The 25,168-nt window shown below is 43.8% G+C and overlaps 1 protein-coding gene across 5 annotated transcripts in view; it reads left to right on the forward strand.

Annotated features, from left to right (window-relative positions):
• Positions 1-8,174, forward strand: part of LOC132389292 (ribonuclease inhibitor-like) — a 41,053-nt gene extending 32,879 nt beyond the window's left edge. For 4 of the 5 annotated variants that reach the window (XM_059961795.1, XM_059961798.1, XM_059961797.1 and 1 more), the window contains 2 exons: positions 6,811-6,981; positions 8,018-8,174. In XM_059961795.1, the coding sequence (XP_059817778.1) occupies positions 6,811-6,981; positions 8,018-8,105 (259 nt within the window). In that variant the 3' untranslated portion in view covers positions 8,106-8,174. Of the gene's footprint in view, positions 1-5,958; positions 6,115-6,810; positions 6,982-8,017 lie in introns of those variants that run through there. The other variant, XR_009510475.1, reaches the window with a different exon arrangement.
• Positions 8,175-25,168: the final 16,994 nt, after the last annotated feature.

Below are 25,168 nucleotides of genomic sequence, written 5' to 3' on the forward strand. Positions count from 1 at the left end.
TTAAGTGAAGCTAGTCTGAGACCGTAAGGAAAATTTATTTTCTTCCTGTGTGCCCATGAGAAAGAAACATAGAAAACCTCCAGCACCATACAGGCCCTTCGGCCCTCAATTCTGTGATGAACATTTCCTTACCTTAGAAATTACCTAGGGTTACCCATAGCCCTCTATTTCTCTAAGCTCCATGTACCTATCCAGGAGTCTCATCAAAGACCCTATCGTATCCGCCCCCACCATCGCCGATGGCAGCCCATTCCTCGCACCCCTCTCTGCATAAAAAACTTACCCCTGACATCTCCTCTGTACCTACTCCCCAGCGCCTTAAAAATATGCCCTCTCGTGCCAGCCATTTCAGCCCTGGGAAAAAGCCTCTGACTATCCACACGGTCAATGCCTCTCATCATCGTGTACACCTCCGTCAGGTCACCTCTCATCCTCCGTCACTCCGAGGAGAAAAGGCCGAGTTCACTCAACCTGTTCTCATAAGGCATACTCCCCAATCCAGGAAACATCCTGGTAAATCTCCTCTGCACCCTTTCTATGGTTTCCACATCCTTCCTGTAGTGAGGCGACCAGAACTGAGCACAGTACTCCAAGTGGGGTCTGACCAGGGTCCTATATAGCTGCAACATTACCTCTCGGCTCCTAAACTCAATCACGGTTGATGAAGGCAAATGCACGTATGGTTTCTTAACTACAGAGTCAACCTGTGTAGAAGCTCTGAGTGTCCTATGGACTCGGACCCCAAGATCCCTCTGATGTTCCACACTACCAAGAATCTTACAATTACTGCTGTATTCTGCCATCGTATTTGACCTACCAAAATTAACCACCTCACACTTAACTGGGTTGAAATCCATCTGCCACTTCTCAGGCCAGTTTTTCATGCTATCACTGTCCTGCTGTAACCTCTGACAACCCTCCACACTATCCACAACACCCCCAACCTTTGTGTCATCAGCAAATTTACTAACCCATCCCTCCACTTTCTCATCCAAAAATCACGGAGAGTAGGGGTCCCAGAACAGATTGCTGAGACACATCACTGGTCACCGACCTCCATGCAGAATATGATTTGTCTACAACCACTGTTTGCCTTCTGTGGGCAAACCGGTTCTGGATCCACAAAGCAATGTCCCCTTGGATCCCATACCCCCTTACTTTCTCAATAAGCCTTGCGTGGGGTACCTTGCTGAAATCTACAGACAATACATCTACGGCTGTACCTTCATTAATGTGTTTAGTCATGTCCTCAAGAAATTCAATCAGGCTCGTAAGGCACGACCTGCCCTTGACAAAGCCAGGCTGACTATTCCTGATCATATTTCGCCTCTCCAAATGTTCATAAATCCTGCTTCTCAGGATCTTCTCCATCATCTTACCAGCCACTGAAGTAAGACTCTCTGGTCTATAATTTCCTGGGCTGTCTCTGCCCCCTTTCTTAAATAAAGGAATAACACAAGCAATCCTCCAATCCTCCGGAGCCTCTCTCGTCCCCATTGATGACAAGAGGCTCAGCAATCTCCTCCCTCGCTTCTCACAGTAGCCAGGGGTACACTGCATCCAACTTGATGCTTTCCAAAAGCTCCAGTACATCCTCTTATGTCTTCACCCAAGCAGGGCTGCAGGCCCGGATGGTGTCAGCCCCAGGGTGCTCAAAGCCTGTGCCCCCCAGCTATGTGGGGTACTTCACCATGTCTTCAACCTGAGCCTGAGTCTCCAGAGGGTTCCTGTGCTGTATAAGACGTCCTGCCTCATCCCTGTACCGAAGACACCGCGCCCCAGTGGCTCCAATGACTACAGACCGTTGGCATTGATCTCCCACATCATGAAGACCCTGGAGAGACTTGTTCGAGAGCAGCTCCGGCCTATGGTTAGGCCACACTTAGACCCACTCCAGTTCGCCTACCAGCCCCGACTAGAAGTTGAGGATGCCATCGTCTACCTGCTGAACCGTGTCTACGCCCACCTGGACAAGCCAGCGAGCACTGTGAGGGTCATGTTGTTTTCTCCAGTGCGTTCAACACCACCCGCCCTGCTCTGCTGGGTGAAAAGCTGACAGTGATGCAGGTGGATGCTTCCCTGGTGTCATGGATTATTGATTACCTGACTGGCAGACCTGACTGAGACGACTGGTCCAGCTGATCTGTCTCACTCCTGTACGCCTCCTCATTACCATCTGTGATTCTGTAATCAGCAGTTTTGTAGTCAGTGAATCTGTAGGCAGTGTTGTTCCAGTACTCGGCCACAGAGCCGGTGGTGTGGAGAGAATAGAGCAGAGGGGGTGGTGTTGATGGTGAGTGAGGAGGATGAGGAAGTCAAGGATTCAGTTACAGTGCGAGGGACAGAGACTCACAAATTGGTGATAGAACAACAGGCTGACTTATATTTCCAGTTGCCTGGTTCATCCAGAAGGGATCTCCTGTGGATAGATACCTACAGTTGGGGTGACAGGTGAATTGTAGGGGGTCCATGTGATTACTGAAACAGGAGTTGATCTGAGATTTCAGCAAAGCTCTCAGCAGCTCACTTTGTGTGTCTGGGGATTGGGTCTGAGGTGGAATCAACTCTTTTTTATTGTCATTTATTTTTTTATTGAAGTTTATCATCAAACAAACATTTCCATAAGATGTATTTCAGACATTGTACATATAATCATATATATCACAAATCTCCACAAAGTATTTATCTGAGGTATACACTGTTATGAGTGATGAACAGACCTGATGGAAATGGGGTGCAGAGTTAACCATTCCCCCCCCCACCGAGAACCATGAACTATTGCTGCTGCTAATGGGAGAGAGAGATGAAGCACAGAGGCAGGAACATCTGCTACAGATAAGAGGGAGAGAGAGACTGTTGATTTATTGTATTTGACTCTTCCTGGATTATTTACCTTTCCCTCCAAGGACTTTACTTTGCTCGTTAACATTCCTCAGGAGACTGCAGGAGTGGTCTGGTTTGATGGACACGGTCATTCAGAATTGATGGGTGGCTGAGACCCCGTGAGTGGGGATAAAAGACCGGTCTGGGGAGACACCCCTCAGACACTGACTGAGTGTTGTGTGAACCCACAGGAAGGTGGGGGCTTTGAGGACCGAACCAGGTGATCGGTCAGTAAAGCTCACAGTGTTACTGCAGGGCCGGTGGGGGTTTGTGTGTGTGACCACTCATGCCAGAGTGACGAGTCCTCCACAGAAGAACGGTCTGGCTGAAGGACAGAGGGGTCATAGTTGAATGACCACGACGGAATAAGGCAACAGAAGGTTTGCCTGCTGCAACTGCCTAATCTCTTGCTCGCTCTCTCTCTTTCTCTCTCCAATGATGACAACACAACAACCGTAACTACCTCAGCACGCATGAACTGAACTGAACTTTATACTCTTCCATGACAATTCATTTACCCCTAGACATCGATAGAGCTTGTTTATTATTGATCATTATTATTCCTACACTTCTATGTTTACTATTGCTAACCTGTTTTATATGTATATTTACATTTTTGATACTGTATTGTGTAGTTTACTAATAAACATCTTTAGTGTTGGTACCACCAGACTCCAAGGGATACTTCTGTCTTTGCTGGTCTGTAAACCCAGTTACGGGGTACGTAACAACACTTATAGAAAACAGTGGAAAGAAAAAACAAGCAAAAGGAAAGAACTATGTACAAGTGTGTGTGTGTGTGTTTATATACACACACCTATTACATACATATATATATTCTCATTTTGGTGGGGAAAAAGGAGTAAGTGAGTGAATAAAGAATAACAACTAAGTAATATAAAATCCACATTGTAATAGCTATTTCTCGAGATGGGTGTATCACCGTCTACTTTTGCTTCCGTTTAGCTTCTCAACATTTTTAAAGTTAGCCAAACCTTATGGCTCTTCTGAAGGAGGTGAGGACTGTCTTTGGAAAACTCCCGGTCTCTTCCTGATATATTTCTCTCGGCCTCCTCCCGTCTCCTGCCTTCTCGATTCTCGCACTATTTCCCAAGCGGAGCGGGATAATTCCTCAGCCAGGTTTTCCCCCAGTTTGGTCACGCTGATGGGCAACCCTGTGACCTTCCACTGTCTGGTACAACTGCATCCCGTTGTCATAAAATACTCGAAGTTTAGCAGGGTACGGAGTTTGAAATCTAATTTTTTTTGCTTTAGTACTCGCTTTACTTCAGAATATTCTTTGCATTTCTGCAGGACCACGGGGGCGGGGTGTAATTTTGGTCAAAATATATTAATTTATCGTCTAAAACCACTCTCTGCTTACCCCAGGCCCTTCGTAGAATCTCCGCCTTGGTGCTGTACCGAAGGAACTTAATTATTATTGAGCGTGGCTTTCTACCCTGGGTAGGTTTTGGGACTAATGCGTGGTGGGCTCTTTCGACTTCCAGCTCCATAGCCCGGGGAAGCTCCAGCGCGTCCCGCAGTAACTTTCTGACAAACTCCGTCATAGATGGGCCGTCCGCTCCTTCGGGAACGCTGCAGATTCGGATATTTTTTCTGCCGTGATCTTCCCTGCAGGTCAAGCAGTTTACCTTCTTGGTGATGTATGATTTTTATTGTCTTGCTCAGTATCCGTTCCACGTTTTGAACGTGATCTTCCACCTTCTCAACGCGAGTCTCTGCCACCGCTATTTTTAGATTGACACTGGCGAGCTCTGATTTAATATCACGGAGCTGCTGATTTATATCTTTCTGGACCTCCGTTATCTCTCTCAGGATTTCGATCATATTTGCCGCTTCGCCTGAACGAGGCCCAGCAGCCGCCTCGCTAGCACACGGTCGGGTCGGAGAGCCGCTCGCTGCACTCCTCTCGGACACAGGCTCCACAGTGTTGCATTTTTTATTTCCATTCCTTTTCCCCATTCTTGCCCCTCTTTTCAGTTCAAATATTTTTTGAAAAATATTATATTTGATGGGTTAACGGGGCTTAATACGCGTTTTTCCGGAGGAGCTCGTGACTTCAGCTGCCAATTCTCGATGATGACATCACCGGAACCTCGGAATCAACTCTTCAACCAGACTTCAGCAACTCCCAGGCAAACCGCACCAGTCCTCAGTGAGAGCTGAGCGGGAGAAAGGGTGTGGAAGGATGGGTTGGGCAGCCTTTACTCAGTTCCCAGGGAACACCAACATAGCAAGTCAAGTCAAGTCACTTTTTATTGTTATTTCGACCGTAACTGCTGGTACAGTGCACAGTAAAAATGAGACAACGTTTTTCAGGACCGTGGTGTTACATGACACAGAACAAAAACTAGACTGAACTATGTAAAAAAAAAACTACACTAGACTACAGACCTACCCAGGACTGCATAAAGTTCACAAAACAGTGCAGGCATTACAATAAATAATAAACAGGACAACAGGGCAGTAAGCTGTCAGTCCAGGCGCTGGGGATTGAGGAGTCTGATAGCTTGGGGGAAGAAACTGTTACATAGTCTGGCTGTGAGAGCCTGATTGCTTTGGTTCCTTTTCCCAGACGGCAGGAGGGAGAAGGGTTTGTATGAGGGGTGCGTGGGGTCCTTCATAATGCTGTTTGCTTTGCGGATGTGGCGTGTGGTGTAAATGTCCGTGATGGCGGGAAGAGAGACCCCGATGATCTTCTCAGCTGACCTCACTATCCGCTGCAGGGTCTTGCGATCCGAGACGGTGCAATTCCCGAACCGGGCAGTGATGCAGCTGCTCAGGATGCTCTCAATACAACCCCTGTAGAATGTGATGAGGATGGGGGGGTGGGAGATGGACTTTCCTCAGCCTTCGCAGAAAGTAGAGACACTGCTGGGCTTTTTTTGCTATGGAGCTGGTGTTGAGGGACTGGGTGAGATTCTCCGTCAGGTGAACACCAAGAAATTTGGTGCTCTTTACGATCTCTACCAAGGAGCCGTCGATGTTCAGTGGGGAGTGGTCGCTCCGTGTCTTCCTGAAATCAACAACCTCTTTTGTTTTGTTCACATTCAGAGACAGCTTGTTGGCTCTGCACCAGTCCGTTAGCCAGAAGTTACAGACCAGTTGGACACCATCAGTCCCACAGAGAAAGTGTTGGAACATGGGCCCAGGCCACAAACGGTTGTTCAGATTATGAGTTGAAGATTTCTCAGCATTCTCGGTGTTTTGGTAACTTTAATACTCCAACCTTTGACCTGGAGCTGGTTTAATTTATCACTGAACTGTAAACCTCTGTAACTGTCTGCTCTCAGTGTGAGGTTGGAGAATATTCTTGCTGAGGTGAAACCGGTTTGGAGTGTGGGTGTTTCCCCGAGGAGGCATTGTGTCGGTGTGGTGACTGGGCTGGGATGTACAGTTAACGTAGGTGGTGAGTGGAGTCCTCTCTGAGTTTGGTTCTGTGAGCACAGAATGTCTGGACAGACGCAGAGGCAGTTGTGTCGTCTGACACCCTGTCAGGAGGATGAGGTCTGGGACTAATGTGAGAAACACAGGGATATGTCGGGATTTTCTGTGGAGACGGGACAAGGGGTGGGTAAGCTGGGAGTGTGGAAGGTTACACTGCCTCCCTGTGATTCAGTATCGAGCACAAGGTCCAGAGTGGTGGTGTACTGTGGAGTGGGGTGGGATGTAGAGGGTGAACACAAATATATAATGTCCCCGGGGTTCTGCCATTCGTTCTGGGGAGATTTGAGTGTTTCCAGTTCGGAAGGTGCAGTGATGTTTATACTCACTGGTGTCTGATGCTGGAGATTGGTGTTATCAGTAATTGTGGGGTTAATAAACACTGAACGTTACTGTGGGTCTTGGTGAAAGTGGGATTAATGAACCCTGGGATTAAACTTCTCATCTCTCTCTGATCCACAGTCTACGGTCTGTCGGTCTCACAGCTGCTGGTGTTGTGGATCTCACCTCCGCTCTCAGTACAAACCGTTCACTGACTGAGCTGGACCTGGGTTATAATAAACTGGGAGATTCAGGAGTGAAACTGGTGTCTGAGGCTCTGAAGAACCCGGAGTGTAAAATACAGACACTGGGGTAAGTATCTCATTGTGTGATGGTGTTTTCAGTTACAGACACTAAACACTGGTGCAGTTCTGCTGTTGGAACAACTGCGGTTCTGTCTCACTGTCCTGTGATCAGTCACACACATCCCACAGCCGGACTCTGTGTCTGGCTTACAACAGCAGCACCTTCATCTGCTCTGCTGACTGTGATCCCAGTTGCCCCCTGTAACAGCACGGTGAGGTGAACGTGGGTATCCAAAAGGGCAGTGGGCACTTCCTGAGGCCCCCCAGTTCACAGGCTGGAAATCTGTGGCAGGGAAAAGCTGGCACAAGTCTGGTGATTCCTGTGGGATCTGTGGGCAGGGACAGTGACTGGGGGAACAGCCAGTGTCTCTTTTCACTGGAGTTTATGCAACCCTGTGGGTCTCACTGTTCTCAGCTGTGAGGGTGGGAATGTGTTTTATTGCTCCCAGATCTTGTCATTGCCAAGTTTTACTGAGTGTTTGAGAGACTGACGTCCATAACAATTTAATTTCCCTGATAATACGGTCTCAGCTGTTGAGGAAACCCTTCTGTCAATTCAGCCAGACACAGAGGTTCAGACTGATAGCACTGCTGAACATCCAGAAGTGTCCTGGTGGAAAGTGTGGACCCACAGCAGATGATGGGGAGTTTGTGGTCAGCAGGAGATCTATCAATGTGATGAACAAACTCTGGGAATCTCCTGATTCCTCATTTCTCTCATTTGAAGGCTTGCGTGCATTGAACTCACAGATTCTGGCATCGAGGATCTCGTCTCTGATCTCAGTACAAGACACTCAGTGAGGGGATTGGAACACACTCACAGACCGATCTGTCTCCCTCTGCTCTCCACCACCTCATACTGACCCTCCCAAGTCTGGTGCGGCTTGAGTGAGTGTTTGTGGTGACATCTGGTGTGAATAAATATCAGTGAACCCCTGGGTGACATTTGTCTGTGAGTGTTGTTGAAACATTAACGTCAGTCCCCATTACTGACACTGTTGTGTAATCCGTTTGTTTAATCTTTATTCATTCATCTGTTTCAGACTGAGGGGGAATCGGTTCAGTTCAGATGGAGAGAAACAGCTGAAGTCAATGGAGGGAACCAGACCCGGACTGAGAGTGATCTTCTGAACATCCCACTGTGTGTACATCACCACCCCCTGGGGTCGGAACATTTCCCTCCCATTTCCCACCCTCCCCTTTCAACCCGAACATCCCACCTGGAACCGAGTACGTGTCCCTCCTGTGGTGATGTTAAATGCCCGGTTGCAGAGTCACCGTCAATGAGAATATAGTGTAATATCAATGACATATATCATGAAGTTGTTGTTACGCTGCAACTATACAGTGCAGTACATAATTAAAAACTATAAATTACAGTTTTAACGTCTAGGCCCGATTGACGCACGTTCGTCGAGGAGAAACTGGCATTGACCCCGTCAACAGTGTAATCGTGTACAAACCCACAACATGAAATATCAGACAGGACACAATATGCAATTAAATGATCACACTTTATAATTATTCCTTGGTGATGGGTTCGTAGAAACAAATGAAATAAAGTTCAGTAAATTTATCGGTTTTCTGAACAAGAAAATTAATATGTTGGAGCTGGTGCCTCCGGATCCGTCCACAACGACCTCCGAACCTCCGACAACCTCTGAACTGCCGAGTTCCAGTATCCGCCGTCCTGGGATTCCGACCACTCCCGCACACATTCGTCCTCTTCACTCGCCTTCCCGAAAAGACCACAAACTCTGTCTTGGTTCCCCCCATACAAGATAGCATAACAGTCATTTATTGGTTAGCTCTCCATTATCTGTAATTATAACCCAAACATTTACAGCTACAAAGAACCATTACATCACCGATTAACTTTACAGAGAAGCCATTTCATTGTAACACCACAGAGAAGCCCTTTTGTTAGCCTTAGCTGTTAACATGGAAGAGAATCCACACAGTAACTAAATATATATATATAATCTCAAATAATAACCCTGACAGGGTGTCAAGAAAACAACCTCTCCCTCAATGTCACGAAAACAAAGGAGCTGGTTGTGGATTACGGGAGGAATGGAGACAGGCTAACCCCTATTCACATCAATGGACCTGGGGTTGAGAGGGTGAACAGCTTTAAGTTCCTCGACATAAACATCACCGAGGATCTCACGTGGTCTGTACGATTGAGAGCATCCTGACTGGCTGCATCACTGCCCGGTACGGGAACCGTACTTCCCTCAATCGCAGGACTCTGCAGAGAGTGGTGTGGACAGCCCAGCGTATCTGTAGATGTGAACTTCCCACTACTCGGGGCATTTACAGAGACGGGGTGTAAAAAGGGCCCGAAGGATCATCGGGGACCCGAGTCACCCCAACCACAAACTGTTCCAGCTGCTACCATCCGGGAAACGGTACCGGAGCATAAAAGCCAGGACCAACAGGCTCTGGGACCTTCTTGCCTGTTGGGGTCAGCGACTGGTGTGGCATCCCGTATGTCAGTGAGACCTGATGTAGAGTGGGCGATGCCTTCTGCCAGAAAAAGTAAGATCTCCCTGTGGCCACCCATTACAATTCCCACATGCCCCTCTACTGCCGCAATGAGGTCAGCAGGAGCAACACCTTGTATTCCATCTGGGCAGCCTCCAACCCGATGGCTGGGTCTTCTAGTAATTACTCCCCCTTCACCATTCCCCATTCCTGTTTCTCCCCCCAACCCCACACCTCATCTCTCTGCCTACCTGTCACATCCCTCTGGTACTCCTCCTCATTCCCTTTCTCCCGTGGCCTTCTGTCCTCTCCTATCAGACTCCCCCTTCTCCAGCCCTGTATCTCGTTCCCCAATCACTTCCAAGCTCTCCTATCAGACTTCTGTCCTCTCCTATCAGACTCCCCCTTCTCCATCCCTGTATCTGTTCACCAATCACTTCCCAGCTCTCCTATCAGACTTCTGTCCTCTCCTATCAGACTCCCCCTTCTCCATCCCTGTATCTGTTCACCAATCACTTCCCAGCTCTCCTATCAGACTTCTGTCCTCTCCTATCAGACTCCCCCTTCTCCAGCCCTGTATGTCATTCACCAATCACTTCCCAGCTCTCCTACCAGACTTCTGTCCTCTCCAATCAGACTCCCCCTTCTCCAGCCCTGTATCTCGTTCCCCAATCACTTCCCAGCTCTCCTATCAGACTTCTGTCCTCTCCAATCAGACTCCCCCTTCTCCAGCCCTGTATCTCGTTCCCCAATCACTTCCCAGCTCTCCTATCAGACTTCTGTCCTCTCCTATCAGACTCCCCCTTCTCCAGTCCTGTATCTCGTTCACCAATCACTTCCCAGCTCTCCTATCAGACTTCTGTCCTCTCCTATCAGACTCCCCCTTCTCCAGTCCTGTATCTCGTTCACCAATCACTTCCCAGCTCCCCTATCAGACTTCTGTCCTCTCCTATCAGACTCCCCCTTCTCCATCCTGTATCTCGATCACCAATCACTTCCCAGCTCTCCTATCAGACTCCCCCTTCTCCAGCCCTGTATCTCATTTCACCAATCACTTCCCAGCTCTCCTATCAGACTTCTGTCCTCTCCTATCAGACTCCATCTTCTCCAGCCCTGTATCTCATTCACCAATCACTTCCCAGCTCTCCTATCAGACCTGTCCTCTCCTATCAGACTCCCCCTTCTCCATCCTGTATCTCGATCACCAATCACTTCCCAGCTCTCCTATCAGACTCCCCCTTCTCTAGCCCTGTATCTCATTCACCAATCACTTCCCAGCTCTCCTATCAGACTTCTGTCCTCTCCTATCAGACTCCCCCTTCTCCAGTCCTGTATCTCGTTCACCAATCACTTCCCAGCTCTCCTATCAGACTTCTGTCCTCTCCTATCAGACTCCCCCTTCTCCAGCCCTGTACCTCGTTCACCAACCAACTTCCCAGCATTTTGTGTGTGTTGCTTGGGAATAATTGTGAGGCAGGAGATTAGCAGGGTCGGTGGGGACGGATGGGTGGACCACAGGGTTTCAGAGGGAGCGATATATTTGGAAGGCAGGGGGGAAGAGGAGGGAACGATGTGACACACACACACAAAATGCTGCAGGAACTCAGCAGGCCAGGCAGCATTTGTGGAAAAGAGTAAACAGTCGACGCTTCAGGACAAAACCCTTCAGCAGGGCTGGAGGAAAAGAAAGGTAGGGGGAGGGGAGAGACAACACTTCACCTGTCAGTTTGTTGGGGGTCATATACAGTGTTTGGTGCTCCTGCTGTGGCCTCCTGTCTGTCGGTGAGACCCGACACAGATTGTGGGAGACAGCACAAGGCTACATTGACTACGTAAAACAAAATAAAAACTACACTGGACTGTGTGAGACAGCACAAGGCTACACTGACTACGTAAAACAACATAAAAACTACACTAGACTGTGTGAGACAGCACAAGGCTACACTGACTACGTAAAACAACATAAAAACTACACGAGACTGTGTGAGACAGCACAAGGCTACACTGACTACGTAAAACAACATAAAAACTACACTAGACTGTGTGAGACAGCACAAGGCTACACTGACTACGTAAAACAACATAAAAACTACACTAGACTGTGTGAGACAGCACAAGGATACACTGACTACGTTAAACAACATAAAAACTACAGTAGACTGTGTGAGACAGCACAAGGCTACACTGACTACGTGAAACATAAAAACTACACGAGACTGTGTGAGACAGCACAAGGCTACACTGACTACGTAAAACACAAAAACGACACTAGACTGTGTGAGACAGCACAAGGCTTCACTGACTACGTAAAACAACATAAAAACTACACAAGTCTGTGTGAGACAGCACAAGGCCGCACTGACTACGTTAAACAACATAAAAACTACACTAGACTCTGTGAGACAGCACAAGGCTACACTGACTACGTAAAACAACATAAATCTACACTAGACTGTGTGAGACAGCACAAGGCTACACAGACTAAGTAAAACAACATAAAAACTACACTGGACTGTGTGAGAGAGCACAAGGCTACACTGAGTAAGTAAAACAACATAAAAACTACACTAGACTGTGTGAGACAGCACAAGGCTACACTGACTATGTAAAACAACATAAAAACTACACTAGACTGTGTGAGACAGCACAAGGCTACACTGAATAAGTAAAACAACATAAAAACTACACTAGACTGTGTGAGACAGCACAAGGCTACACTGACTATGTAAAACAACATAAAAACTACACTAGACTGTGTGAGACAGCACAAGGCTACACTGACTACGTAAAACAACATAAAAACTACACTAGACTGTGTGAGAGAGCACAAGGCTACACTGAGTAAGTAAAACAACATAAAAACTACACTAGACTGTGTGAGACAGCACAAGGCTACACTGACTATGTAAAACAACATAAAAACTACACGAGACTATGTGAGACAGCACAAGGCCACACTGACTACGTAAAACAACATAAAAACTACACTAGACTGTGTGAGACAGATCAAGGCTAGACTGAGTACGTAAAACAACATAAAAACTACACGAGACTGTGTGAGACAGCACAAGGCTACACGGACTACGTAAAACAACATAAAAACTACACAAGACTGTGTGAGACAGCACAAGGCTACACTGACTACGTGAAACATAAAAACTACACGAGACTGTGTGAGACAGCACAAGGCTACACTGACTACGTAAAACATAAAAACGACACTAGACTGTGTGAGACAGCACAAGGATTCACTGACTACGTAAAACAACATAAAAACTACACTAGACTGTGTGAGACAGCACAAGGCTACACTGAGTAAGTAAAACAACATAAAAACTACACAAGACTGTGTGAGACAGCAGAAGGCTACACTGACTACGTGAAACATAAAAACTACACTAGACTGTGTGAGTCAGCACAAGGCTACACATAGTAAGTAAAACAACATAAAAACTACACGAGACTGTGAGAGACAGCAGAAGGCTACACTGACTACGTAAAGCAACATAAAAACTACACTAGACTGTGTGAGACAGCACAAGGCTACACTGACTACGTAAAACAACATAAAAACTACACTAGACTGTGTGAGACAGCACAAGGCTACACTGACTACGTAAAACAACATAAAAACTACACTAGACTGTGTGAGACAGCACAAGGCTACACTGAGTACGTAAAACAACATAAAAACTACACTAGACTGTGTGAGACAGCACAAGGACACACTGACTACGTTAAACAACATAAAAACTACAGTAGACTGTGTGAGACAGCACAAGGCTACACTGACTACGTGAAACATAAAAACTACACGAGACTGTGTGAGACAGCACAAGGCTACACTGACTATGTAAAACAACATAAAAACTACACTAGACTGTGTGAGAGAGCACAAGGCTACACTGAGTAAGTAAAACAACATAAAAACTACACTAGACTGTGTGAGACAGCACAAGGCTTCACTGACTACGTAAAACAACATAAAAACTACACTAGACTGTGTGAGACAGCACAAGGCTACACTGACTACGTAAAACAACATAAAAACTACAGTAGACTGTGTGAGACAGCACAAGGCTACACTGACTACGTAAAACAACATAAAAACTACACTAGACTGTGTGAGACAGCACAAGGCTACACTGAGTACGTAAAACAACATAAAAACTACACTAGACTGTGTGAGACAGCACAAGGCTACACTGACTACGTAAAACAACATAAAAACTACACTAGACTGTGTGAGACAGCACAAGGCTACACTGACTACGTAAAACAACATAAAAACTACAGTAGACTGTGTGAGACAGCACAAGGCTACACTGACTACGTGAAACATAAAAACTACACGAGACTGTGTGAGACAGCACAAGGCTACACTGACTATGTAAAACAACATAAAAACTACACTAGACTGTGTGAGAGAGCACAAGGCTACACTGAGTAAGTAAAACAACATAAAAACTACACTAGACTGTGTGAGACAGCACAAGGCTTCACTGACTACGTAAAACAACATAAAAACTACACTAGACTGTGTGAGACAGCACGAGACTACACTGACTACGTAAAACAACATAAAAACTACACTAGACTGTGTGAGGCAGCACAAGGCTACACTGACTACGTAAAACAACATAAAAACTACACTAGACTGTGTGAGACAGCACAAGGCTACACTGACAACGTAAAACAACATAAAAACTACACTAGACTGTGTGAGACAGCACAAGGATACACTGACTACGTTAAACAACATAAAAACTACAGTAGACTGTGTGAGACAGCACAAGGCTACACTGACTACGTGAAACATAAAAACTACACGAGACTGTGTGAGACAGCACAAGGCTACACTGACTACGTAAAACAACATAAAAACTACACCAGACTGTGTGAGAGAGCACAAGGCTACACTGAGTAAGTAAAACAACATAAAAACTACACAAGACTGTGTGAGACAGCAGAAGGCTACACTGACAACGTAAAACAACATAAAAACTACACTAGACTGTGTGAGACAGCACAAAGATACACTGACTACGTAAAAAAACATAAAAACTACACTAGACTGTGTGAGACAGCACAAGGCTACATTGACTACGTAAAACAACATAAAAACTACACTAGACTGTGTGAGACAGCACAAGGCTACACTGACTACGTAAAACAACATAAAAACTACACTAGACTGTGTGAGACAGCACAAGGCTTCACTGACTACGTAAAACATAAAAAGTACACTAGACTGTGTGAGACAGCACAATGCTACACTGACTACGTAAAACAACATAAAAACTACACTAGACTGTGTGAGAGAGCAGAAGGCTACACTGACTACGTGAAACATAAAAACTACACGAGACTGTGTGAGACAGCACAAGGCTACACTGACTACGTAAAACAACATAAAAACTACACTAGACTGTGTGAGACAGCACAAGGCTACACTGAGTAAGTAAAACAACATAAAAACTACACGAGACTGTGTGAGACAGCAGAAGGCTACACTGACTACGTAAAACAGCATAAAAACTATACAAGACTGTGTGAGACAGCACAATGCTACACTGACTACGTGAAACATAAAAACTACACTAGACTGTGTGAGTCAGCACAAGGCTACACATAGTAAGTAAAACAACATAAAAACTACACGAGACTGTGTGAGACAGCAGAAGCTACACTGACTACGTAAAGCAACATAAAAACTACACTAGACTGTGTGAGACAGCACAAGGCTACACTGACTACGTAAAACAACATAAAAACTACACTAGACTGTGTGAGGCAGCACAAGGCTACACTGACTACGTAAAACAACATAAAAACTACACTAGACTGTGTGAGACAGCACAAGGCTACACTGACTACGTAAAACAACATGAAAACTACACTAGACTGTGTGAGACAGCACAAGGCTACACTGACTACGTAAAACAACATAAAAACTACACTAGACTGTGTGAGACAGCACAAGGCTACACTGACTACGTAAAACAACATAAAAACTACACTAGACTGTGTGAGACAGCACAAGGCTACACTGAGTAAGTAAAACAACATAAAAACTACACAAGACTGTGTGAGACAGCAGAAGGCTACACTGACTACGTGAAACATAAAAACTACACGAGACTGTGTGAGACAGCACAAGGCTACACTGACTACGTAAAACAACATAAAAACTACACGACTGTGTGAGACAGCACAAGGCTACACTGAGTAAGTAAAACAACATAAAAACTACACAAGACTGTGTGAGACAGCAGAAGGCTACACAGACTACGTAAAACAGCATAAAAACTACACTAGACTGTGTGAGACAGCACAAGGCTACACTGACTACGTGAAACATAAAAACTACACTAGACTGTGTGAGTCAGCACAAGGCTACACATAGTAAGTAAAACAACATAAAAACTACACGAGACTGTGTGAGACAGCAGAAGGCTACACTGACTACGTAAAGCAACATAAAAACTACACTAGACTGTGTGAGACAGCACAAGGCTACACTGACTACGTAAAACAACATAAAAACTACACTAGACTGTGTGAGGCAGCACAAGGCTACACTGACTACGTAAAACAACATAAAAACTACACTAGACTGTGTGAGACAGCACAAGGCTACACTGACAACGTAAAACAACATAAAAACTACACTAGACTGTGTGAGACAGCACAAGGACACACTGACTACGTTAAACAACATAAAAACTACAGTAGACTGTGTGAGACAGCACAAGGCTACACTGACTACGTGAAACATAAAAACTACACGAGACTGTGTGAGACAGCACAAGGCAACACTGACTATGTAAAACAACATAAAAACTACACTAGACTGTGTGAGAGAGCACAAGGCTACACTGAGTAAGTAAAACAACATAAAAACTACACTAGACTGTGTGAGACAGCACAAGGCTACACTGACTATGTAAAACAACATAAAAACTACACGAGACTATGTGAGACAGCACAAGGCCACACTGACTACGTAAAACAACATAAAAACTACACGAGACTGTGTGAGACAGATCAAGGCTAGACTGAGTACGTAAAACAACATAAAAACTACACGAGACTGTGTGAGACAGCACAAGGCTACACGGACTACGTAAAACAACATAAAAACTACACAAGACTGTGTGAGACAGCACAAGGCTACACTGACTACGTGAAACATAAGATCTACACTCGACTGTGTGAGACAGCACAAGGCTACACTGACTACGTAAAACAACATAAAAACTACACTAGACTGTGTGAGACAGTACAAGGCTTCACTGACTACGTAAAACAAAATAAAAACTACACTAGACTGTGTGAGACAGCACAAGGCTACACTGACTACGTAAAACAACATAAAAACTACACTAGACTGTGTGAGACAGCACAAGACTACACTGACTACGTAAAACAACATAAAAACTACACTAGACTGTGTGAGGCAGCACAAGGCTACACTGACTACGTAAAACAACATAAAAACTACACAAGACTGTGTGAGACAGCACAAGGCTACACTGACTACGTGAAACATAAAAACTACACTAGACTGTGTGAGTCAGCACAAGGCTACACATAGTAAGTAAAACAACATAAAAACTACACGAGACTGTGTGAGACAGCAGAAGGCTACACTGACTACGTAAAGCAACATAAAAACTACACTAGACTGTGTGAGACAGCACAAGGCTACACTGACTACGTGAAACATAAGATCTACACTCGACTGTGTGAGACAGCACAAGGCTACACTGACTACGTAAAACAACATTAAAACTACACTAGACTGTGTGAGACAGCACAAGGCTACACTGACTACGTGAAACATAAAAACTACACGAGACTGTGTGAGACAGCACAAGGCTACACTGACTACGTAAAACAACATAAAAACTACACCAGACTGTGTGAGAGAGCACAAGGCTACACTGAGTAAGTAAAACAACATAAAAACTACACTAGACTGTGTGAGACAGCACAAGGCCACACTGACTACGTAAAACAACATAAAAACTACACAAGACTGTGTGAGACAGCAGAAGGCTACACTGACAACGTAAAACAACATAAAAACTACACTAGACTGTGTGAGACAGCACAAAGATACACTGACTACGTAAAACAACATAAAAACTACACTAGACTGTGTGAGACAGCACAAGGCTACACTGACTACGTGAAACATAAAAACTACACGAGACTGTGTGAGACAGCACAAGGCTACACTGACTATGTAAAACAACATAAAAACTACACTAGTCTGTGTGAGACAGCACAAGGCTACACTGACAACGTAAAACAACATAAAAACTACACTAGACTGTGTGAGACAGCACAAGGACACACTGACTACGTTAAACAACATAAAAACTACAGTAGACTGTGTGAGACAGCACAAGGCTACACTGACTACGTGAAACATAAAAACTACACGAGACTGTGTGAGACAGCACAAGGCAACACTGACTATGTAAAACAACATAAAAACTACACTAGACTGTGTGAGAGAGCACAAGGCTACACTGAGTAAGTAAAACAACATAAAAACTACACTAGACTGTGTGAGACAGCACAAGGCTACACTGACTATGTAAAACAACATAAAAACTACACGAGACTATGTGAGACAGCACAAGGCCACACTGACTACGTAAAACAACATAAAAACTACACGAGACTGTGTGAGACAGATCAAGGCTAGACTGAGTACGTAAAACAACATAAAAACTACACGAGACTGTGTGAGACAGCACAAGGCTACACGGACTACGTAAAACAACATAAAAACTACACAAGACTGTGTGAGACAGCACAAGGCTACACTGACTACGTGAAACATAAGATCTACACTCGACTGTGTGAGACAGCACAAGGCTACACTGACTACGTAAAACAACATAAAAACTACACTAGACTGTGTGAGACAGTACAAGGCTTCACTGACTACGTAAAACAAAATAAAAACTACACTAGACTGTGTGAGACAGCACAAGGCTACACTGACTACGTAAAACAACATAAAAACTACACTAGACTGTGTGAGACAGCACAAGACTACACTGACTACGTAAAACAACATAAAAACTACACTAGACTGTGTGAGGCAGCACAAGGCTACACTGACTACGTAAAACAACATAAAAACTACACAAGACTGTGTGAGACAGCACAAGGCTACACTGACTACGTGAAACATAAAAACTACACTAGACTGTGTGAGTCAGCACAAGGCTACACATAGTAAGTAAAACAACATAAAAACTACACGAGACTGTGTGAGACAGCAGAAGGCTACACTGACTACGTAAAGCAACATAAAAACTACACTAGACTGTGTGAGACAGCACAAGGCTACACTGACTACGTAAAACAACATAAAAACTACACTAGACTGTGTGAGGCAGCACAAGGCTACACTGACTACGTAAAACAACATTAAAACTACACTAGACTGTGTGAGACAGCACAAGGCTACACTGACTACGTGAAACATAAAAACTACACGAGACTGTGTGAGACAGCACAAGGCTACACTGACTACGTAAAACAACATAAAAACTACACCAGACTGTGTGAGAGAGCACAAGGCTACACTGAGTAAGTAAAACAACATAAAAACTACACTAGACTGTGTGAGACAGCACAAGGCCACACTGAGTACGTAAAACAACATAAAAACTACACAAGACTGTGTGAGACAGCAGAAGGCTACACTGACAACGTAAAACAACATAAAAACTACACTAGACTGTGTGAGACAGCACAAAGATACACTGACTACGTAAAACAACATAAAAACTACACTAGACTGTGTGAGACAGCACAAGGCTACACTGACTACGTGAAACATAAAAACTACACGAGACTGTGTGAGACAGCACAAGGCTACACTGACTATGTAAAACAACATAAAAACTACACTAGTCTGTGTGAGACAGCACAAGGCTACACTGACTACGTAAAACAACATAAAAACTACACTAGACTGTGTGAGACAGCACAAGGCTACACTGACTACGTAAAACAACATAAAAACTACACTGGACTGTGTGAGACAGCACAAGGCTACACTGAGTAAGTAAAACAACATAAAAACTACACAAGACTGTGTGAGACAGCAGAAGGCTACACAGACTACGTAAAACAGCATAAAAACTACACTAGACTGTGTGAGACAGCAGAAGGCTACACTGACTACGTAAAACAGCATAAAAACTACACTAGACTGTGTGAGACAGCAGAAGGCTACACTGACTACGTAAAACAGCATAAAAACTACACAAGACTGTGTGAGACAGCACAAGGCTACACTGACTACGTGAAACATAAAAACTACACTAGACTGTGTGAGTCAGCACAAGGCTACACATAGTAAGTAAAACATCATAAAAACTACACGAGACTGTGTGAGACAGCAGAAGCTACACTGACTACGTAAAGCAACATAAAAACTACACTAGACTGTGTGAGACAGCACAAGGCTACACTGACTACGTAAAACAACATAAAAAGTACACTAGACTGTGTGAGGCAGCACAAGGCTACACTGACTACGTAAAACAACATAAAAACTACACTAGACTGTGTGAGACAGCACAAGGCTACACTGACTACGTAAAACAACATAAAAACTACACTGGACTGTGTGAGACAGCACAAGGCTACACTGAGTAAGTAAAACAACATAAAAACTACACAAGACTGTGTGAGACAGCAGAAGGCTACACAGACTACGTAAAACAGCATAAAAACTACACTAGACTGTGTGAGACAGCAGAAGGCTACACTGACTACGTAAAACAGCATAAAAACTACACAAGACTGTGTGAGACAGCACAATGCTACACTGACTACGTGAAACATAAAAACTACACTAGACTGTGTGAGTCAGCACAAGGCTACACATAGTAAGTAAAACAACATAAAAACTACACGAGACTGTGTGAGACAGCAGAAGCTACACTGACTACGTAAAGCAACATAAAAACTACACTAGACTGTGCACAAGAGCTAGCACTGACTACGTAAAACAACATAAAAAGTACACTAGACTGTGTGAGGCAGCACAAGGCTACACTGACTACGTAAAACAACATAAAAACTACACTAGACTGTGTGAGACAGCACAAGGCTACACTGACTACGTAAAACAACATAAAAACTACACTAGACTGTGTGAGACAGCACAAGGCTACACTGACTACGTGAAACATAAAAACTACACGAGACTGTGTGAGACAGCACAAGGCTACACTGACTACGTAAAACAACATAAAAAACTACACGACTGTGTGAGACAGCACAAGGCTACACTGAGTAAGTAAAACAACATAAAAACTACACAAGACTGTGTGAGACAGCAGAAGCTACACAGACTACGTAAAACAGCATAAAAACTACACTAGACTGTGTGAGACAGCAGAAGAGCTACACTGACTACGTAAAACAGCATAAAAACTACACAAGACTGGTGTGAGACAGCACAGGCTACACTGACTACGTGAAACATAAAAACTACACTAGACTGTGTGAGTCAGCACAAGGCTACACATAGTAAGTAAAACAACATAAAAACTACACGAGACTGTGTGAGACAGCAGAAGGCTACACTGACTACGTAAAGCAACATAAAAACTACACTAGACTGTGTGAGACAGCACAAGGCTACACTGACTACGTAAAACAACATAAAAACTAACACTAGACTGTGTGAGGCAGCACAAGGCTACACTGACTACGTAAAACAACATAAAAACTACACTAGACTGTGTGAGACAGCACAAGGCTACACTGACAACGTAAAACAACATAAAAACTACACTAGACTGTGTGAGACAGCACAAGGACACATTGACTACGTAAAACAACATAAAAACTACACTAGACTGTGTGAGACAGCACAAGGCTACACTGACTACGTGAAACATAAAAACTACACGAGACTGTGTGAGACAGCACAAGGCAACACTGACTATGTAAAACAACATAAAAACTACACTAGACTGTGTGAGAGAGCACAAGGCTACACTGAGTAAGTAAAACAACATAAAAACTACACTAGACTGTGTGAGACAGCACAAGGCTACACTGACTACGTGAAACATAAAAACTACACGAGACTGTGTGAGACAGCACAAGGCAACACTGACTACGTAAAACAACATAAAAAACTACACTAGGCTGTGTGAGACAGCACAAGGCTACACTGACTATGGTAAAACAACATAAAAACTACACGAGACTATGTGAGAGAGCACAAGGCTACACTGACTATGTAAAAACAAACATAAAACTACACTAGACTGTGTGAGACAGCACAAGGCTACACTGAGTAAGTAAAACAACATAAAAACTACACTAGACTGTGTGAGACAGCACAAGGCTACACTGACTATGTAAAACAACATAAAAACTACACGAGACTATGTGAGACAGCACAAGGCCACACTGACTACGTAAAACAACATAAAAACTACACTAGACTGTGTGAGACAGATCAAGGCTAGACTGAGTACGTAGAAACAACATAAAAACTACACGAGACTGTGTGAGACAGCACAAGGCTACACGGACTACGTAAAACAACATAAAAACTACACAAGACTGTGTGAGACAGCACAAGGCTACACTGACTACGTGAAACATAAGATCTACACTCGACTGTGTGAGACAGCACAAGGCTACACTGACTACGTAAAACAACATAAAAACTACACTAGACTGTGTGAGACATTACAAGGCTTCACTGACTACGTAAAACAACATAAAAACTACACTAGACTGTGTGAGACAGCACAAGGCTACCACTGACTACGTAAAACAACATAAAAACTACACTAGACTGTGTGAGACAGCACAAGGCTACACTGACACTACGTAAAACAACATAAAAACTACACTAGACTGTGTGAGACAGCACAAGGCTACACTGACTACGTAAAACAACATAAAAACTACACTAGACTCTGTGAGACAGCACAAGACTACACTGACTACGTAAAACAACATAAAAACTACACTAGACTGTGTGAGGCAGCACAAGGCTACACTGACTACGTAAAACAACATAAGAAACTACACAAGACTGTGTGAGACAGCACAAGGCTACACTGACTACGTGAAACATAAAAACTACACTAGACTGTGTGAGTCAGCACAAGGCTACACATAGTAAGTAAAACAACATAAAAAACTACACGAGACTGAGTGAGACAGCAGAAGGCTACACTGACTACGTAAAGCAACATAAAAACTACACTAGACTGTGTGAGACAGCACAAGGCTACACTGACTACGTAAAACAACATAAAAACTACACTAGACTGTGTGAGGCAGCACAAGGCTACACTGACTACGTAAAACAACATAAAAACTACACTAGACTGTGTGAGACAGCACAAGGCTACACTGACAACGTAAAAACAACATAAAAACTACACTAGACTGTGTGAGACAGCACAAGGACACACTGACTACGTTAAACAACATAAAAACTACAGTAGACTGTGTGAGACAGCACAAGGCTACACTGACTACGTGAAACATAAAAACTACACGAGACTGTGTGAGACAGCACAAGGCAAACACTGACTATGTAAAACAACATAAAAACTACACTAGACTGTGTGAGAGAGCACAAGGCTACACTGAGTAAGTAAAACAACATAAAAACTACACTAGACTGTGTGAGACAGCACAAGGCTACACTGACTATGTAAAACAACATAAAAACTACACGAGACTATGTGAGACAGCACAAGGCCACACTGACTACGTAAAACAACATAAAAACTACACTAGACTGTGTGAGACAGATCAAGGCTAGACTGAGTACGTAAAACAACATAAAAACTACACGAGACTGTGTGAGACAGCACAAGGCTACACGGACTACGTAAAACAACATAAAAACTACACAAGTGTGTGAGACAGCACAAGGCTACACTGACTACGTGAAACATAAGATCTACACTCGACTGTGTGAGACAGCACAAGGCTACACTGACTACGTAAAACAACATAAAAACTACACTAGACTGTGTGAGACAGCACAAGGCTTCACTGACTACGTAAAACAACATAAAAACTACACTAGACTGTGTGAGACAGCACAAGGCTACACTGACTACGTAAAACAACATAAAAACTACACTAGACTGTGTGAGACAGCACAAGACTACACTGACTACGTAAAACAACATAAAAACTACACTAGACTGTGTGAGGCAGCACAAGGCTACACTGACTACGTAAAACAACATAAAAACTACACTAGACTGTGTGAGACAGCACAAGGCTACACTGACAACGTAAAACAACATAAAAACTACACTAGACTGTGTGAGACAGCACAAGGATACACTGACTACGTTAAACAACATAAAAAACTACAGTAGACTGTGTGAGACAGCACAAGGCTACACTGACTACGTAAAACAACATAAAAAACTACACTAGACTGTGTGAGGCAGCACAAGGCTACACTGACTACGTAAAACAACATAAAAACTACACTAGACTGTGTGAGACAGCACAAGGCTACACTGAGTACGTAAAAACAACATAAAAACTACACTAGACTGTGTGAGACAGCACAAGGCTACACTGACTATGTGAAACATAAAAACTACACGAGACTGTGTGAGACAGCACAAGGCTACACTGACTATGTAAAAACAACATAAAAACTACACTAGACTGTGTGAGAGAGCACAAGGCTACACTGAGTAAGTAAAACAACATAAAAACTACACTAGACTGTGTGAGACAGCACAAGGCTTCACTGACTACGTAAAACAACATAAAACTACACTAGACTGTGTGAGACAGTAAAATAGAAAAAAATAAAAAAAAAAAAGACAAAATAAAAAAGGGAGAAAAACGAGCGAAATTACAAGTATAACAAAAAAACAAGCGCGAAGAATAAATTAAAAAACACACTAACACAAAAAAAAATGAAAGCAGGTAAGATAAAATAAAGAATAAAAAAAAAAAGACGAGAAAAGGAACACTAGAGGCAAGACAAAAAAAAAAAAAACCAACCACAAGGCTACACTGACTACGTAAAAACAGACAGAAAACTACACTACAGTAGCTGGATAGACAGGGATTCGAAGCGAATAGAGCTGACAGTAGGAGAGTCAGACGATTACAATATAGAGAACATATAAAACTACACTAGAACGTTAGACTACACAAAAGACTACACAGGACTAAATTATAAACACTAAAAAAGAACATAAAAAAACAAAAAAGTTGGAAAGGCAACATAACAAAAGGCACATACTGACTACTAAAGATCGTAAAACTACACTAGACTGTGTGAGACAGCACAAGACTACACTGACTACGTAAAACAACATAAAAACTATACTAGACTGTGTGAGCAGCACAAGGCTACACTGACTACGTAAAACAACATAAAAAACTACACTAGACTGTGTGAGACAGCACAAGGCTACACAGACAACGTAAAACAACACAAAAACTACACTAGACTGTGTGAGACAGCACAAGGATACACTGACTACGTGAAACAACATAAAAACTACACGAGACTGTGTGAGACAGCACAAGGCTACACTGACTACGTGAAACATAAAAACTACACTAGACTGTGTGAGTCAGCACAAGGCTACACTGACTACGTAAAACAACATAAAAACTACATTGGTCTGTGTGAGACAGCA

This window comes from Hypanus sabinus, unplaced genomic scaffold (genome assembly GCF_030144855.1).
Source record: "Hypanus sabinus isolate sHypSab1 unplaced genomic scaffold, sHypSab1.hap1 scaffold_528, whole genome shotgun sequence".
Lineage (NCBI taxonomy): Eukaryota > Metazoa > Chordata > Chondrichthyes > Myliobatiformes > Dasyatidae > Hypanus > Hypanus sabinus.